Source organism: Alosa sapidissima, chromosome 9 (assembly GCF_018492685.1).
Source record: "Alosa sapidissima isolate fAloSap1 chromosome 9, fAloSap1.pri, whole genome shotgun sequence".
NCBI lineage: Eukaryota > Metazoa > Chordata > Actinopteri > Clupeiformes > Clupeidae > Alosa > Alosa sapidissima.
This window is the reverse complement of record NC_055965.1, coordinates 22,343,191-22,360,690: the sequence shown is the minus strand read 5'-3', so window position 1 is coordinate 22,360,690 and position 17,500 is coordinate 22,343,191. Positions and strand designations below refer to the sequence as shown.

Below are 17,500 nucleotides of genomic sequence, written 5' to 3'. Positions count from 1 at the left end.
CCCAATAAGAAGTGACAGACAGTCTTAGCCCTGGGACATACTGCCTGCGTGCTGTGTGTGTGTGGAGAATGTTTTGATGTTCATTTATCATCATTAAAGGTGCAAGCCATGCCAGAGATGTAACATCTCTACCAACGTTAGGAAAATCCATATGTAGCACAGCTCTCACACAATGCCACCAGGGCCTATATATAGGTTTGTGTATACAAACATAGCTTTTCCTGACAGACTGACAAAGTGCCAGCTGTTAGTCGCAAACGTCAGTGAGCTGGACTACAGATGACGCCGTTTAACTCCGCCCACGCCCATAGGGAGTGCAGTAAGTGTTTGTGCCACTCCAACTCCAACTGTGTGCTCTGACTCCGCCCAGGTCCATAAGGAGTACAGTAAGTGCTTGCGTCACTCCCCCTGCTGTGGCCACGCCTCCAGCTCCGCCTCCCACGGCTCACTCAAGAGCTCCGCCCATCGGGGAAACAGCCGTTACTATGGCGGCAGCCAATCACGCCATGCCCCTGCCCACAGACAGGTAAACCCACGAATATATATATATATATATATATATATTAATTATTACTTATATAATAATTATTACTTATATAATATGCCTTTTTCCTTCTCAAAATGGTGTTTAAAAAGGAACTTGATGAAAGAATTAATAATTAGGCCTAAAGCAGCACTCAGTGTGTTTATAAATGATGTGACTAATTTTTTAATTAGGGATGCCAAAGCTTCTTAAATTTGAATTTAATTTGGCTTCTTTACGCCTCTATCTTTGGTGACATTTACTGTAGCAATGTCATGCTGGGCTTTTTTCTACATTTTCTGACATTTTGTTGACCAAACAACAACTAAGAATTGTTAATTGTTATACAATAACAATTAGTATAGAATCAACCATTTCATTAGTAGAAATACACACACACACACACACCCCACACACACACACACATGCATACACACACAGATACACACAATGGAATTGTGTGATGTAAACTGTGAGTTGTTTGCCTGTGCAGAGTCGGATCAGGCGTATGTGGAACGACACCGTCCGCAGACAAACCGAGTCTTCCTTCATGGCGGCAGATATGAACAACACCCCCACCCTCAACAGAGGTACGTCTCTCGTTCTCTCTTTTTCTGTCTCTATCCCTCTCTTTCTCTTTCTCTCTCTCACTCTCATTCTCTTCCGCTGTCTTCACCTCGGCGTGCCTCTTCTCTCTCAGGCACCATGGGCAATCACCTCTTGACCAATCCGGTGCTCCAGACTCGCTCTGGCACCTCCCCTTACAACACCCTATTGGCTGAGACCTTCAACCCTCCCTCCCCCGCTGTGTTCAACCCTCCGTCACCTGCGGTGTTCAACTCCACAGGTTTGTCTTGTCTGCTCATTGGTCGGTGTTCAACTCCACAGGTTTGTCCTGTCTGCTGATTGGTCGGTGTTCAACTCCACAGGTTTGTCCTGTCTGCTCATTGGTCCGTTCTTGTGCCTGTCTTTTATTTCTCCACTCCACTCATCCATTTCTCCTCCATTTCTTCCAGTGTGTTTTTTTGTTTGTTTGTTTTTTTGTTTGTAAGACTGTCTATTCATCAGTGTCTGTTGAGTGGTCTCTCTCTCTCTCTCTCTCTCTCTCTCTTTCTCTCTCTCTCTCTCTCTCTCTCTCTCTCTCTGTCTCTCTCTCTCTTTCTCTCTCCATGTTCCCCTCTCTGGTATGTTTTTTTTTATCACTGCCAATTTACATCCTTCTGTCTGTCTATTTCTCTGTCTTTCTGTCCATGTGTGTGTGAATTGTCTTATGATGGTGTTGTCTATCTGGTATCTTGCTTGCCTGTCCTGTCTCTTTTCAGCTTTATAAATGTTTTGGGTATCAATGTCTGTACTGTTTAATGACTGTTTATATTTGTCCTTAACTTAGTTTAACTTTTAAAGTTTTGTCTTTGTTTTTCCAATTTCTATGTCTATTTATCTGTCCCTGTCTCTTTCTGTCTGTTCTCTCTCTCTCTCTCTCTCTCTCTCTCTCTCTCTCTCTCTCTCTCTCTCTCTCTCTCTCTCTCTCTCTCTCTGTCCCCCTGGTTTGCTGATGGCTGAACAGGAACATACAGAGACTCAAGTATGACCTTCAAATGACCTTTAGCTCCATTCCCTTCTTTCCTCCTGCCTTCACTCCACTCATGCTGTTGTTGTGGTGGTGTACTGTGTGTGTGTTTGTATGTGTACTGTGTGTGTGTTTGTGTGTGTACTGTGTGTGTGTTTGTATGTATACTGTGTGTGTGTTTGTGTGTGTACTGTGTGTGTGTGTACTGTGTGTGTGTTTGTGTGTGTACTGTGTGTGTGTTTGTATGTGTACTGTGTGTGTGTTTGTGTGTGTACTGTGTGTGTGTACTTTGTGTGTGTTTGTGTGTGTACTGTGTGTGGGTTTGTGTGTGTACTGTGTGTGTGTGTTTGTGTGTGTACTTTGTGTGTGTTTGTGTGTGTACTGTGTGTGTGTGTGTTTGTGTGTGTACTGTGTGTGTGTGTCAGAACGACCTGGTAGATCGGCCTCCCTTTTTCCTCAGAATTAATAGCCAGCTACGGCAAATTATGTTGCATAAACAGACGAGTGCCAACGTTTAATAAGGGCCTTTAGTGGCCATGGGCTGAGTCAGAGTACGCCGAAGGAAAGGTTAACCCACCCACCCCCGTCGGCAGAAACAGGAAGTTATGAAACGCTCGGCAGGGATCGGAGAATGACTATGACAAATGGGTGGTGGTGGGGGTGGGGGTTGAATGCATAGTTCACTTTGTGACTCATGGGAGGTTGGTTGTTTGTTTCTGACAATTTCCTTCATAATAGCATGAAATTGATGGATTTTTTACTGCTTTAATTAACATTAAACATTTAGGAATTGTTTCATTTCAGACAATCTAGTGGTGTACATTCTAGTGGAGACAAAAGTTACAAAACAATTCCGTCACTGTCCATACACGTATATGGACTTAACTGTATTTTTTCGTGATAATTGGAAAATGGGCTCAGGTGTAGGTGGAGTGACAATTGTCATGGTATCAGAAGCAGTAGTATATTTTGGAGTTAATTTAGGAGGAACAGGATATTATGATGCCAGGGTGAAAGTCATAGCAGTACATAGTTATAGATTACTGTATATAATTAACAGTTCTGGTCAATGCAATACAGATATGTTATATATATGTAATACATTCATATTGCATTCATATTACATTTCCACGTGATTCTCAGTACATTTGGCTTCATTGAGTATCACAATGATGACTGTTATCATCGTTATCAGAATATCTGATAGCGGTGTTGATGTTGGTGATGGTGCTTGTTTAGTGAGGATTTATAGTTAATATCTATATACTAAAGTTAAGTCTTTAATTTTCCATACCAATGCCAAATATTAATTAAATTCAATATCCTTACTTTAACCAAGGAGACACATACAATGTTTATTTTTATTAATTTATTTTTGTAGCATAATGCACCACTTTTTGTCTCATGCTTATGTCATTTTCAGGCAAAAGAAACCTATTGGTAAACTATAGATCAACATTTGTTATAGAATTAAGGAATAATTTCTGGCTTAATTGTATTTGAATTTTGGCCATAGCTTGTTCATTGATAGTTTCTGTAGTACATCTGTAGTACATAATTATTCACTGAAATGCTCACTGTGGTGTGGTTGTGTGTGCTTCCCTGTCTCCCCATCAGAGGGCGCCCTCTCTCGCAGCCGTGAGTCCTGCGGCCTGGAGGGTGTGCGCCTGAATGGCAACTACAACAACAGCTATTCGCTGCACGGCGTGGGTGGCGGCAGCACCGACCTATTAGGCGCCGGGTCGGGCCAAGGGGGCGTGTCCGGGGAGCACTGCTCCACCCTGCTGACGCCGAGAGGCGCGGATCACGGCGGAGCAGGTGGCGGGATGAGGAGGAACCTATCGGACGCCGCCGCACTGGAGAAGATGATCATCTCTGAGCTGGTGCACAGCAACCTGCGCCCGTCGACCGATCGCTACGGCACCAGCCACACAGGAGGAGGAGGAGGAGGAGGAGGAGGAGGAGGAGGAGGGGCAGAGCTCAGTTCAGAGTCGCGCCACCAGAGCCAGGACTTCCTGTCGTCTTCGTCGACGGTGCAACGTGAACCACCGCAGCTCCACCAGAGCCAGGACTTCCTGGCGTCGACGTCAACGGGGCAACGGGAGCCGCCCCAGCGACCTTTGCCCCGCCCCCCTCCGCCGCCCCCTCAAGACGAGGACGAGCTCCTCTACAAGGCCCTGGAGAAGCCCCGCCTCCCCGACAAGCCCCGCCTCCCAGAGAAGCCCCGCCTCCTGGAACACCACCTCACCCAATCGGTGTTCTACCAGAGCGAGGAGGAGTCCGAGAGCCTGTCGGCCGAGCTCACCGAGAGCATAGGCGGAGCCGGCCGGGACCGAGACTCCTCCTACCCCGACAGCAGCCCCGAGGGGCTGGTGGAGGTCAGCACAGGGTCAAGGGGAGTCGGAGGAAGTGGCGGCGTCGGCGGCCTGCCTCCCGACGAGCTCTACTTCAGCGCCAGCCGGCCAGCCCACATCTCTGCCTTCTACCAGCCCCCGCCTCGGCGGACCAATCAGGACGCGGGGATGGGTCTGGAGCCCGCCCACGGCGAGACAGACGGACAGATGCAACTGGTGACGAGCCTGTGACTAGGGCGCTGGTGACCGGGACACGGAGGGTTACGGGAGGAGGACGAACCACGACACCGTTGCCGTGACGACGACAATGATGATGATGATGATGATGATGAAGATTAAGATGACACAAAAACCATTATCATCTTCATAGTTGTTGTCGTGCTGTAGATGAAAATGATCATAACAATGATGAAGTTGTAGTATTGATGATGATGATGATGAGGATGAGGAGGATGAAGGTGGTGGTCGTGGTGAGGGTTTGAACCTCTAATCGTCTCCATTACACTAGCTTCATGTGCAACAACATGGATGGATAATAATCAGCCTTCCTCAAAATGTTGACAGCACCAGTGCAATATTTGGTCATCACTTACTTACGATAAATGACTACAATGATTCTGACCTCACCATAGCCATGCATGACGAAGAAGAAGAAGAAGAAGAAGAAGATGATGATGATGATGATGATAATGATGTCTTGGTGATGGTGAGGTCATTGTTATGATCATTTCTCTGACGGTGGTCGCAGGGCAATAACCATTAGCACTGTTTCTAGTCATTATAAAGACTAAAATGACACCAACGATGATGATATTGATGATGAAATTGATGATGATGATGATGATGATGATGGTAGTGGTGTTGCCATGGCGTCCTCCTCCCTGCCTCTGTCTCCCGGTCGCCTCCACTCCCACCCAGCTCATTCCACTGCCTTCATCGCAAACACACACACTTCACTTCACCTCACACTTCACCTGCATCTCTCCCCTTTCCCTACATTTGCTTTCCACTTTTTCATTTTTTTATTCTCTCTTTCTCTCTCTCTCTTTCACTCTCTCTCTATTTTATCTCTCTTTCATGCCATTCCACCCTGCTAATTTCATTCACATCTCTCTCTCTCTCTATCTCTCTCTCTGTGTCTCTCGCTCTCTATCTATCTGTCTATCTATCTATCTAACTGGGTGGAGTGGTATTGTTGTATTGTCAGTCACTTTTATTGATCCTTAGTGTTTTAGTCCCCCCCCCCCCCCTTTGGAGAATGTGATAGGCTTTGATGCCAGACAGACCCCCTCAAAAGCGCTTCAACATTGCCAAAAAATCACATTCGCACGCACACACACACACACACACACACACACACACACACACATCAAACTCTTTCTACGGGAAAAAACAACACAGAGACACAGAGCGACAAGGGCCCATCAGGCTCTGTTTCTAACAGACAAGACTGTATCACCTGGTGAGGTGGAAGTTCAAAGGTCACGTGTCAGTGGGGTCACAGACTGACCTAAGGGCCTAAGACACTTCTGGACTTTTGGACTTCAGACACTCTTTTGGGAGAACTGGACTATATAGACTCTCAGTCTTTGTCTTCATCATATAATCTATATACAACCCCAAGGCCTCAACCAATTCAGTCCTTTTTTGTTCCCGAGGGACAGCTATCGGAAGGATCTTCGGAACTGACCTTCAGATCTCCACCTGTTGGTTTGTCGGTTGGACAGTAGGAGGACACTAGCTGTTTGTCGTCGTGACAACCAGGCCTTGGAACAGAACTCTGAAACTGAAAAGTGTTTCACCCTTGCCGTTGTTTGATCTTTGTAAATAGAACTGAACTTAAAAAAAAAAAAAACTTAAAAACATATAAGGATGCGATCTTCTATCACAAACGTTAGAAAAAAATGAAAATGAGGGAAAAAAATGAATGGTGAAAAAACATAGTTACAAAAAAAAAACAATGTGTGGGAGTCTGTGAAATGGATGACCCTGTCTTCTTTTTGACCTCTCCTTCGATCTCTCTCCTGCTCTCTCTCTCTCTTTTCTGTTTTCAGCCTGCCTCTCTCTCCGTCACAAAAAAGAGAGGTAGATTAAAGAAAGAGACCAAGAAAGGCGATTGAGGAGAGAGATTTTGTATACAAAATAAAAATAGAACAAAACTCAGAAGTGTCATGGCATTCAATATTTGTTTTGTTTTGTTTTTCCATTTTATTATATTGCCAACAAATTGTTTCACAATTGTTTCAGAATCACTTGCCGTCTATTTAGAATAACACTGATTTTTTTTCAGTCTTTGTTGGTCCGCTATCCTGAAGATGACTGTTTGGATTGGCCCACAGACACCACTCCACACATTTTACACTCTAAAAAATAACTGTGTTCAAGTAGTTATGTTTACATGTAAAATACATTTATTCACTCAGACACTTGTATCCTACACAGCTTACCGCAAGAGAATAACATTTAAGCTACAGTGCAGGGCAGACCTTAGTTAGGAATTAATACTGCATCTGTCAATACTATTACTAGAGGATATGAGTATGGAGGACCACAGGTGTCACCAACAATGTAAATAAAAAAATGTGAATTTGCCATTGAAAAGAGAATTTACAGCTTTATTTGCCATTTAAGTTAGCCTGACGAGCCATTAAAATGTAGGGTCTGGAAACTCACCGTTCGCAGTGCTCAGTCCGAGGGGCGGGATAATCAGTTGTCTTTCAAATTCCCTCTGCACGCAATAGGACAGCGGCAGCGCTATGAGTCCCATGCGTTTCCCACCAGCGGAGCTAGTTGGCTAGTTCAAACGTTTTCCAACTTAATAAAGGCTTAACTCGTGTCACACTGTTCGCCAGCAGCAACATCCATCTTATTTGTTTTCAAGTAGCAGGGAATTCAAGCCAAACCGTTGCAACTCTGCCATCAATCATTATGTTAAGCCCACCTAACGACTCTATACACGATTTCATTGGCCTGATTAAGTTTCGATTTCTGGAGCTCACAAGCCAACGGAGTGACACCTACATATAGGAGTGGCTACATTATAAATACTAAACCAAGTGTGCTTTTCATCACTTCCATAAAGAACCATGACTTTGTGTTGAACCTTTACATCAAGTGATCACCTTAGAAATGGTTCTTCAGAAGGTTTTGGCCAAGGCCCCCTTTTGGCAAGATGGCTTAATTAAACCCATCGACAGTACTACAGCAAATGTAAAAATAAATTAGGCTCGTCCTCTATCTGTTGAGCCACAAGCACTTTGCTATGGAGCATACAAGTACAGTGTGAAAATTGCATTCGTGGCTTTCTGCTTGATGAAAGCTCTGTCAGTCCACTGTTATTCACAGCCATAGCCACAGTCACGTCTGGGCCCACTCCCACACAACAAGACCAGTCAAGCCCATTTGCCTCAATGAGCTCGTCCAAAACTTGAATAATGTATCCATTTGACTTTACATTCAAAAAGGTGTCTATTTTAGCAGAGCTAGCCAGCTAGCTAAATAGGAGGAGCAGGAGCGGATATCATGGGCTTTACCAGGGCTACACTGACAGTTTATGTGATGATGAAGGTGTTTGAATACTAGCCAATCAGACAGAATATCATGGAAAATATAATGTTCAGATATGCAACAACATTTTTATAATGGTATTTTATAACAACACTCATAATGATAGGTATATTTTTCATTTGTTTAATTGATTTTTTTTTTTTGCTTTTATTTATCCTTCCAATTTGCTGCGGGACCCACTTTGAAAACCACTAGCATAGGGATCACAGAAATGCTGATAACTTTGGTCTATACCACCTCCAGATGATGTCATTGCCTTGCATCTTCAGGCGTTTTATGATATTTGCACAGAAAAACCTCCACTCTGCCCACGGCAGCTTGACTAATGGTGGTGGGCAACACGACTGCTGCTTCCCTGCTCTGCTGCACGTTTCAACTGCTCCGAGATGCAGAGATGGCTCTGTCCCGGTGCTGGTGCAGTTCTGGCGTTGTTCTAGAGTCTGATGGCTGTGATGGGTCCACTCTTGTATAATTTTCCACTCAGCCAACCCCCTCTTCAGGAGCCTTGACGGCCTGCCTTTGTGGGTGTCCCTGTGACCTTCACACATCAAACACCAGTTAAGGCTCTCTCTCTCTATCTCTCTCTCTCTATCTCTCTCTATCTTTCTCTCTTTTTCTCTCTCTATCTCTCTCTCTCTTTCTTTCTCAATCTCTCTTGCTCTCTTTTTTGTATTCTCACATAAACACACACACACACACACACACACACACACACACATACACACACGCATTTGCTTGTGTTATGAGATACACATGAAGAATCATAAATAAGTCATGTTATTTAATTGTGTATTTCAGGTAATATCAATAAAAGTGCATTTGTTTTGATTGAATAAAGATAAATAATAACAATCCAGTTTCAGTGGGAAACAATTAAAAAAATGATTAATGAAAATACATTAAAATGGTGGATATTGCATTTTGGAAAAGGGCTCTTCATATGTATCACTCAAAACTCTCACAGATGGTGAGGCCCTGGTCTGGTACCAACTCTCAGCTCTCACATCCACATCTCCAACACACACACACACACACACACACACACACAATTACACATACACAGACTTATAAGCACACATAATATTGACACAAAAGCTCTCTATCACACACATTCTGCTCTCTATCACACACACTGTGCTCTCGCGAGAACTCTGGATTTCCAGGGTATGAAGATCACCCAGGTCTCAATTCCAGTTTTTCTCAGTTGCTTTGGTGCATTTCTCAGATCAGAATGGAAATTCTCAAAACTGTTTGTTCAAGACATAAAGATTGGTGTCAGGACTTGTCATTTTGACTGCACTGAAAGTTCCATTGGAAATTATTTGAGAAATGCACCAAAGCGACTGAATAACTATTTTTGAGGAGTGGACTGCATTGTTTACCGTTTTTTATCTAGATGGAGTGTGTTATCTAGATGTTGTTTTTAACCTCTGATCTGGACAGGGACAGTTAGATAGGAGAATGAAATATCTTCAACAAAAGCGACAACAACAACAAAAAAACAGGAAAGTGCCTGTTACATCTCACCTGACACAGTTGTTTCCATAGACCAGTGTTTCTCAAAGTGTGGTCCGGGGACCACTGGTGGTCCACAAGCTATCCCAAGTGGTCCGTGAGCAGTCAAATATAATATAGATGAGTTGTTTGCAATATTGAACCAACTTGTATGTAAATCCAAACAGTTCTGCAACACTGTCTATGTAAAATATGCCAGTTTAAATCATATGAGTCCTCTGACAAAATAAGCAAAGTGCAAAGACAATAAGCAAGGTAGTTCAGTGAGTAGGCCTATTGTGTAGGCTTATATACTGTTGAAGTAGGTCTAATCTTTTTTTAGGTGGTCCGTGCGTTTCTTTTTTATTGGTTAAGTGGTCCTTCGTCTGAAAAAGTTTGAGAAACACTGCCGTAGACAATGTTACCCACCATTCAGTGAGACAGTTTAAGCAAAGACAGGTAAGTCAATGAGTCTATTCACCCAAACAATCAATTAATCAATTAAGAATGCCATAACCACCACCAAACAGGAAATCATGAAAATAAATAAATGAAGAAAACCATAACCATCACCCATCAGGTCTCATTGGATGCAGTAGCTTCTCTATTCAGGCATTGAATGGTGTCAGCCATGAAGTTAAACCAGAGACTTTCTAATGAGGAGACACATCACTCAAATAATCCTCCATGGGGTTACTTCAGTACGCCAATATGGCTGTTGTCTACACCTATTCCACCTATTCCACCTTTTCCACCGACATGTGAATACATTGTGCCAGTCATGTGGCTGCACTGGCACACAGGATTGTTGTGATCTGTGAAGCCTTGCACACATGCAATTCTGCCCAATAGGTGTACTATTCAGGCATTGAATGACGTTAAAGTCTTACCAACTTTTTAAAACGGTTTACTGTTAATTTAAGAATTGTATTGTTTTATTTGTAAGTCACTTTGGACAAAAGTGTCTGCCAAATCCCATAACCATAAACTAAGCCATCCAGCGTAATTAGAACAGGAGAGTTGTAGATGCCATTGTCAAGGGTTCTGAATGATCTTAGGTTATTCTATATAGGCTATAGCCTGCATGTTTGAGGCTTTGCTGATTCCTATAACTGATTCCTGGCTGGGTTAGAACTCTAGATTCCTGTATGATTGAACTGGCTGGCTAAATTAGTTTTTGACAGAGATCAGGTTCTGATACAGACTCTTGAGACCCCCAGCGATGAGTCACGAGGAATGATTACTGATAAGTACAGTACACCACAGCGTGCAGACCATACGACGTCTTTATTTATGTATGTCTCCGATTCTTACAAAGGAAATGGTACAAATACAAAGGAATGAAGGAAGACGCATCCCTTTTGTTCCCTGTACTTTTGTTCCCATTCAATCCAAACGAGAGGTGGCAGGGCTCTACAGTGCGCCCATTTAAAAATGATGCCGTGCGAGTGCAAAAAAATATTTAGGCGCACTGGTACGAATGACTTCTAACCATGTCAATGTTTGTCTACAAAATACACTGCAACATCAAGAAACATTACTGGTGCAAACCATAGAATCACGTCGCGAATGCAGCATAAAAACTACACCTCCCATCAACGTTAGCAGTTTCGCGTTGTTACTCGCTAGTAGTCGCTTCTATCAAATCCAAGAGCGCGCAGGAAAAAGCGGAAAGTTAGACTAGCCAGCCAAGATGCAAAGATTGAAGAAATTAGTTATTCTATCCACCGAATTCATTGGATATAGGAGGAACAGGATGAGATTCTGAGAATGCAGTGAGAGAAGGAAAGGTAACCTAACATGCCTTTTAGCTCAGCTGACGTATTGGCTGCAATATGCAAAATATAGCTGTAGCGAACCGGCACAAAAGTAGCCTCCCGTAATACTCCCATTTTATTCAAAGGTAGAATGCTACTGACAACTCCAGGCTTCCACGCATGCTTGTTTGTTTACACCGAATACAAGCTTAAGTGCAAAACGAAAGTAGGTCTAACGTTTGCCTACTGACCCCATCAATGCAGATATTTCAAATAAAAACTAAAAGTATAAAACATATATCCTTGATTAGCCTATGTTGGGTTTTGTGGAAGAGGAAATGGACTGTTTTAGTAGTAGTATTAGGCAGTATGCAGTCAGATAGGTCACCATGGGCATATTTGGATTAGCTATAGATGGATTCACAAATAAATAAATTAGCCTACATTTGGCAGGATACTTGATATACAGGCTAAATCCAAATATGGCAATGTATTATATTATTTTACATTAACAAAATGTAGGAAAATAGAACAGACTGAAAATAAAGTAGGCACTGATCTTTAAAATCCTGTTTCCTGTAGCCTAAATGTTGTCAGTCATTCTTAATATTCGCAATTGGTGCACTGGCATGTTTAACTGTTAGCTGCAGTATAATGTTAGATTATTTGTAAGTTAAGTATAGAACTGACTGTGCACCCAAATGTTTGTCTGTGCTCCTAAATTTTTTAACTTGGGCGCACAAGTGCTCTTGAAAAAAAATGTTAGTGTAGAGCCCTGCGTGGTATGAGGTGGTATGAGAGGTGGAGAGGTGGAGTTCAGCCATTCAATCCAAACGAGAGGTGGTATGAGAGGTGGTATGAGAGGTGGAGAGGTGGTATAAGTTCAACCATTCAGTCCAAACGAGAGGTGGTATGGCATACCACTGCCACTTGGGGGCACTGGTGAGCACTAAATGATGACTGATATGTACACCACAGCATGCAGACCACAGTGCCGTATGACGTCTGCTAACACCAGGCTAAGACATGCAGTACATGTGCAATAATAGGCAAGACAAACAGGCTCAAAAGAATTCACTCTGAACACTCTGATTGTCGACACACGTACAAGAACACAAAACCACAGACAGGCAATAACAACAACTATTAAAAATTGTTCTCTTTCCCATATGCATGCTTGTAGCCAGGCACCCACACGCCCCGGTGCACATAATAGTAACACGTCATATTTAACACTGGGACTTTGTCTTTGAACTTTGTCTTGTTTACTTTTGCTTTAACAACAACCGCTGTGTAAAACAACAGATACTGACGTTACTTATTTCCATCCTGCAACCCCTGTCTATCGTCTCTTTTTATACATGACTACTACAGACCCCTATAATCTCTAATATCTACCCCCACCCCCCTCTCTATCTATCTCTCCCTTTCTCTCACTCTCTCTTTGTCTCACTCTATCTCTTTCTCCTTACTGAGTTTGAGATACCTGCCCCAACATTCTATCCAATGATCTCTCTCTCTTCTCATTGGGACAGTGGGAAGAGAGGAGGGGGGTTGCTGAGTAAAAGATTGAAGCTTGATAGAGGGACCAGTGAAAGGGACGAGTGAATAGAGATTTCACCAGTGAAATGGACGAGTGTCCTAAGGGAACTGTTCACCTAAGGGATTGGTGTGTGTGTGTGTGTGTGTGTGTGTGTGTGTGTGTGTGTGTGTGTGTGTGTATGTGCTTTTAGTAAGCACAGAGAGCACTAGATATTCACTGTGTGCTGTTAGCGTAGCAGGAGCAGACAGACAGCAGATCAGCAGGGGTGGGAGGGATTCAGTGTAGGCTGTAGTCTCCTGTCCAGCAGGCCCGTTGCTAGAAGGCAAGCAAACCAAGCAATTGCTTGGGGCCCCGAGCTGGCCAGGGGCCCCAAGACAACGACTGGTTAAAAATAAAATGCAACGACAAACTGTGAGCGCCCCTTTGATAGTCAATGCAGTAAAGTGCAACGACACTGTTACCGGCAATACCGGGATCCCCCTCAAGGGGGTCCCTCTCAGTAGTCGCTGACAGCAGCCAGCCAGCCAGGTTTGTGGTCTCTGCCGCGAAAATATAAAACAGGCAGTCATGATGAAGCGGAGTTATGCGTCCGGAAGCCAGAAGAGAAAGGAATAGGATGACAAGAAAAAACAAGATAGTGGTAAGTGATAAATTACACTGGATAAAATAGCTCTACTTGTCTTGTACAAATGGTGTAATGTCGCAGCAGGAAGGCTAGCCTAGCAAAAAATGCTTATGTTAACTACCTGCCTGATGGCCCATGCTGCTTGTAACAAACTAGAACAGTTAGCGCAACTTTTTTTTTCGAACGGACGGAATATGGTTACATACTGTAATATGTTTATTAACAGGATAAAGAAGACGCAGATCTGTTCCAGAATCACTGTTTATCGTATTTAATGACATAACATTGCTATAGCTTTGTAATAGGTTTTGATGAAAGTGGCATAGCTTCTCTGCTATACTAACTATTCGACCGTGATAATCTATTTACCAAATGGGGGTTAGGAAAACCACACGCTAAATTCCGTGCATCAAAGCAGACTGGAACATTCATGTCTAGTAGTATTCGTGCACGCCAGCTGTTTACTGTCTTTAAAGCATCAGGTGCGTCTGTCTAATTCTCAAACAGCAGAATGCTTAAATGCTATGTTAAGCTACAAGTAGGCCTAGGTCAATGTATAACGCTTGGGATGTTTTTACAGTAAGCATTGGTAGTTGTGAAAGCAGCTGCATCCCTTCTAAATATCAAAATATGGAAATGCCAACATATCTTTTCTTTCTCCCTCAAGGTGCTTTGCTTAAATTTCTCAGCCCTCAGGCTCTTCCTAAGGATACCTCCACTGATGAAGATGGCCTGAAAGGTTAATCTTATGTGTGTGTGTGTGTGTGTGTGTGTGTGTGTACTTGTATTTATGTTGGATTTTTAAACCTGCACTCTTTATAGTTTGAACAATGCATCCTTTTTCTGCATAAGATGGCAGTGTTTTATTTTCTCACTTTGTGAGAACTGAAAAATGTTAATGTGAGTGTGTGCGTGTGTGTTTAAGTATGTTGGATTTAGTTATTGTGCACTTTTTTACATTTATATTGGATTTTATGGTACGGTGGTGTTTTTGCAAATGTTCAAGTGTACAAAACTAATGCACAGTATATATATATATGCAACTGCAGTATTGCACTGTCAAAATGTTGTATTTATATAAACTGTGGGTGAATTTAAACTGTATGGCTATGCGGTGGTTCCTGTAGGCTTTGCGTGCGGTGAGTGGGGCTCCATGTCCATTTTGCTTGGGGCCCCCAAATTCCTTGAAACGGCCCTGCTGTCCAGTGCAGTGGTGTGCTTTTAAAACCAACCGCCCATCTACTGATTGAACTTTAATGTGTTGTGAGACTAAGTTGCCTTTAGTTACCAGGCTGGGATTTTAAGGCATAGTTGTGTGTGTGTATGTATTCTTTTTTATTCACATTTTACAAAGCGTCCCAACTTTTTCAGAATTTGGGTTGTACATTACAGTATGTTGTACAACCTGAATTCCGACAATATATAACTTCACAACGCGAATTCTGAAAAAAGTTGTGACGCTTTGTAAAATGTGACCCAAATCTGCAAAAATACTTACTTTATGTCAAAAAAATGACAACCTGCAACTCATACAGTATAAGGTTCTCAGATTTCACCTCACTGGATCGAAATTATTTTAAATGAGACTCACACACACACACACACACACACACACACAGAGAGCCACACATAGTCATTCACTTAATCACACACACTCAATCAGGTTACGCACTTCACTTTCAGACAGACAAACACACACTCTCTATCTCTATCATATTGTCCTTATCACTCCCTCTTTCATCATATTGTCCTCATATCTCTTTCATCACATTGTCCTCATATCTCTTTCATCACATTGTCCTCATATCTCTTTCATCATATTGTCCTCATATCTCTCTCTTTCATCACATTGTCCTCATATATTTTTCATATTGTCCTCATATCTCCCTCTTTCATCACATTGTCCTCATATATTTTTCATATTGTCCTCATATCTCTCTCTTTTATCACTTTTATCATTGTCCATATCTACTCGCTCTTTCCCTGCCACTCTCTCTCTCTCTCCATCAAAGAGATCATAGGTGTTGATAAGGAGAACTGCAAGCTGATACAAGACTCCTGAGGCCTGGATGAGTCATGAGGAATGATGACTGACATCTAGACCATAGTGTCATATAACATCTGTTAACACTTGCAGTACCTGTGCAATAGTAATAATTAAAAAAAAAAAAGAGTTTACAGAATTCCAGCGATCTGACACAGGATGTCTTGTCATCACATGTACAAGAACACAAAACCACAGACAGAGGAAAGTTTCATTTCTCCCTCCCACTCTCTTGCATACCCATACAAGCAGTGAAGGCTTTTGCTGAAGGCTAATATTGTTTTTGTATGTCTGTGCTGAATGGGTGGAAGTGGATGTAATATGCATTTTGTTGTTGTTGTTTTTGTAGTTGTGGAATGGTCACACTCTCTTGCGTTGTGCTGTTTTTTTTTACCATGTGTATACCCATACAAGCAGTGAAGCGGCGCGTCGGGGTCCGGTTCGCCCTGTCGGGACCTATCTCCCGACAATGACCGGCATTCTATACATTATCCCTTACGTATGTCTGTGCTGAATGGGTGGAAGTGGATGTAATATGCATTTTGTTGTTGTTGTTTTTGTAGTTGTGGAATGGTCACACATGATAGCATTTTGTTGTTGTTGTTGTTTTTGTATTTGTGGAATTGTCACACGTGATAGCATTTTGTTGTTGTTGTTGTTGTTGTTTTTGTAGTTGTGGAATTGTCACACGTGATGGCATTTTGTTGTTGTTTTTGCAGTTGTGGATTTTGTCACACGTGATAGCATTTTGTTGTTGTTTTTGCAGTTGTGTGTGAAAGCGAAAATGACACTCCTGCTTATATCCTCCCATGACACACACACACACACACACACAATACTCCCACTATTTCTTTCCCCCCACATTATGTTAATCCCTATAATTGAGTCTGTAAATCAATTATATTTTCGTGCAATGCTAAAGGCATGCTGTCCTAAGGCATGGTTTTATTGTGCAATAGAACACACACACACGTCATTTCAACAGTCTGTCTGTCGGAATTTTAAGTGTGTGTGTGAGTGGGTGGGTTGGTGGGTTAATTCATTCATGTTCAGACAAGGAAGAGACATCAGTCATTTTTAACTGCCAGTGACTCTCTGTCATAATATGTACACATATGTATATCTCTCTTCCTCTCTGTTTATCTCCCTTTCTTCTGTTTCTCTCTTTCGCTCCCATTCTTTTACACTTCCTTCTTCCTCTCTTTCTCTCTCTCTCTCTCCCACCTTCAGAATTTGACATATGGTCTTTATAGCCCATTCTTTACTGTCAATTTTTCACCTTATCTCTTTCATGCTCCCTATCTCTTCTTTCTTGTTGCTCTCTCTCTGTTTCTCTCACTCTTTCCCAATTCACTTTCATTAGTTTTTTTCCTCTCCCATTCACCCATTCACACACCCACTGTTTTTTCACCCACTTTCAATCATCCTCCTTCCTATTTCACTGTCATTTGTTTTTTTATCTCTCCCTCTCTCTCGTTCACAATTTGACCTTTGCCTTCCATCATACTTTACTGACAGTGCAACACCTGGACAGACCTGGAGCCAGGGAAGAGAGAGAGAGAGAGAGAGAGAGAAAGATAGAGAGAGAGAGAGAGAGAGAGAAAGATAGATAGAGAAATGAGGAGATGAGTAACTGTCAGAGTAAAGAGTACAGTTTTGATTTGACTGAAGCAATGAAAATATTTTTCAAATTCCTGGACTACAGCTGGAAAAGGGGAGCGGCAGAAGGACAAAAAGAAAGAGAGAGAAAGAGACAGAGTATATGAGATAGAGAATGAGAGAGAGAGAGAGTACATACCATACACCCTTCCACATTATTTCAAGAACATACTTACGTAAGCTAGTTTAGTTTAACGTTCCGGCTTTTGCCAACATCATACCGTAGTGTTAACCAAAGATTCTAGAGTGCTACGCTCATTCTTAAAAGATGCATTCAATCCAAAGTCATGTCTAGTGAGACAGCTCTCTATGTAGGGAGGGAGGCAGCAGGCAGCTGTCTTTCCATTTCGAACAGAGTGTGTGA

General features: G+C 42.5%; 2 protein-coding genes across 2 annotated transcripts in view; one reads left to right on the top strand and one right to left on the bottom strand.

Annotated features, from left to right (window-relative positions):
- The window catches only part of LOC121718104 (adhesion G protein-coupled receptor L1-like), an 87,700-nt gene extending 81,090 nt beyond the window's left edge, over nucleotides 1–6,610 (top strand). The window contains 5 exon segments of the mRNA XM_042102965.1: nucleotides 371–526; nucleotides 1,017–1,113; nucleotides 1,224–1,370; nucleotides 2,091–2,108; nucleotides 3,711–6,610. Coding sequence (XP_041958899.1) covers nucleotides 371–526; nucleotides 1,017–1,113; nucleotides 1,224–1,370; nucleotides 2,091–2,108; nucleotides 3,711–4,678 — 1,386 coding nt within the window. The 3' untranslated portion in view covers nucleotides 4,679–6,610.
- A 9,510-nt stretch (nucleotides 6,611–16,120) lies between these two features.
- LOC121718081 (phospholipid phosphatase 3-like) overlaps nucleotides 16,121–17,500 on the bottom strand; it is a 12,257-nt gene continuing 10,877 nt past the window's right edge. Inside the window, exon 7 of the mRNA XM_042102924.1 lies at nucleotides 16,121–16,143. The gene's annotated coding sequence lies outside the window, so the exon portion shown is untranslated. The remainder of the gene's footprint in view (nucleotides 16,144–17,500) is intronic.